This window comes from Aptenodytes forsteri, unplaced genomic scaffold (genome assembly GCF_000699145.1).
Source record: "Aptenodytes forsteri isolate BGI_AS27 unplaced genomic scaffold, ASM69914v1 Scaffold129, whole genome shotgun sequence".
In the NCBI taxonomy this organism is placed as follows: domain Eukaryota; kingdom Metazoa; phylum Chordata; class Aves; order Sphenisciformes; family Spheniscidae; genus Aptenodytes; species Aptenodytes forsteri.
This window is the reverse complement of record NW_008795033.1, coordinates 170721-172262: the sequence shown is the minus strand read 5'-3', so window position 1 is coordinate 172262 and position 1542 is coordinate 170721. Positions and strand designations below refer to the sequence as shown.

The 1542-nt window shown below is 63.6% G+C and overlaps 1 protein-coding gene across 1 annotated transcript in view; it reads right to left on the bottom strand.

The window, feature by feature from the left end:
* Positions 1 to 666: 666 nt before the first annotated feature.
* NEFH (neurofilament heavy polypeptide) overlaps positions 667 to 1542 on the bottom strand; it is a 9087-nt gene continuing 8211 nt past the window's right edge. Inside the window, 1 exon segment of the mRNA XM_019471275.1 lies at positions 667 to 1542. This exon segment is cut by the window's right edge and continues 97 nt beyond it. Within this exon segment, the coding sequence (XP_019326820.1) occupies positions 667 to 1542 (876 nt within the window).

Genomic DNA, 1542 nt, shown 5'->3' with positions numbered 1-1542 from the left:
TACCACCACCACCCAGCCCTGGGTGGCAGATCCCAGCCGCCCCCCCGCCCCCAGGCCAGGCTTTCCTGCCTTCCTTCACCGCCTCTTCCTCCCCCCGCACCCCGACAGGAGGCCAGCAGAGCCGGGGCATCTCTGTAAGCACTTTTATTTGGTTATTGCACAGAAAGCAAATAACAGTGGGCTGAGGTTCCGAGTGCACCGTGTGTCTGTGAGCGTTCCCGCAGCGCCCAGCCTCTCCCGCCAAAGCTGGCTGCGGCCTGGGTCGCCGCTCGGAGGGACGGTCGTCACCCCCCAGGCCGGGGAAGGACCCCGCCAGCCCCCGTCCCAAGCAGCTAGAGCTCTGCGTTGCGCTCATCCATCGATTGCGCATACCTTAAATAAATGCACTTATTGGAGGAGGGCGGTCGGTTCCCCGGGGGTCTCTTCTCGGTTATAATTCGAGTGTTTACGCGTGGCGCTGGGCGTATATCACATTCAGCTAGGGAAGCTATCGGCCAAACCGCTGGGGCAGGGCAGCGAGGGGCTGCGTCTCTCGCACGGACGTATTGCTAAGGTAAAGGCCGGCCCGGCGGGGGGGGGGGGGGGCCCAGCCCGGGGGCCCTGCCGTCGGTGGGGAGCGGAGCGGCTCCCGCGCCCAGAGGTGCTCTTCGGCGCCTGGGGCTCTGCTCACTTCTTCCCCGCGGCAGGCGCCGGCTCTGGGGCTTTGCCCTCCTTGCTGGAGGGGGCCTCGGCCTTGGGGGGCTCTTTACTGGCTTTGGGCTCATCTTTGGGTTTCGCTTTAGCTTTGGGCTCCTCCACCTTCTCCTTCTTGGGCTCCTCCACCTTCTCCTTCTTTGGCTCGTCCACCTTCTCCTTCTTGGGCTCGTCCACCTTCTCCTCGACCTTTGCCTTCTCAGCCTCCTTCGCAGCCACTTTGCTGACCTCCTGCTGAGGTTTTGGTGGAGCCTCCTTCTCGGCCTTTCCTTCTTCCGCAGGTTTGGGGCCTGGCTTGGCAGTCTCCTTCACCTGTGGGGCTGGAGGCTCCGGCACAGCAGCCGCCTTCTCTTTGGGCTTCTCCTCCACCTTGGCCGGGACATCCTTCTTGGGAGCTTCCTCTTTGCTGCCTTCCTCAGCTCCGGGCTTGGAGGGACCCTTCGCCTCCTTGGGCTGCTCTTCCTTCGCAGGGGCTTTCGGCTCCTTTGGCGGGGAGGGGGTGGGCTCCTTGGCCGGGGCCGCTTCCTTCTGCGGAGACTTGGCCTCCTCCTTCACAGGAGATTTGACTTTCTCGGCGGGCTTCACAGCCGGGGTCTTGGCCTCCTCCTTTGAGGGGGTTGGGGGTTTCTCTGGGGACTTCACAGCTGGAGTTTTGACCTCCTCTTTTGAGGGGGTTGGGGGTTTTTCTGGGGATTTGACAGCCGGGGTCTTGGCCTCCTCTTTTGAGGGGGGTGCGGGTTTCTCTGGGGACTTCACAGCCGGGGTCTTGGCCTCCTCTTTCGAGGGGGTTGAGGGTTTCTCTGGGGACTTGACAGCTGGGCTCTTGGCCTCCTCTTTCGTGGGGGGTGC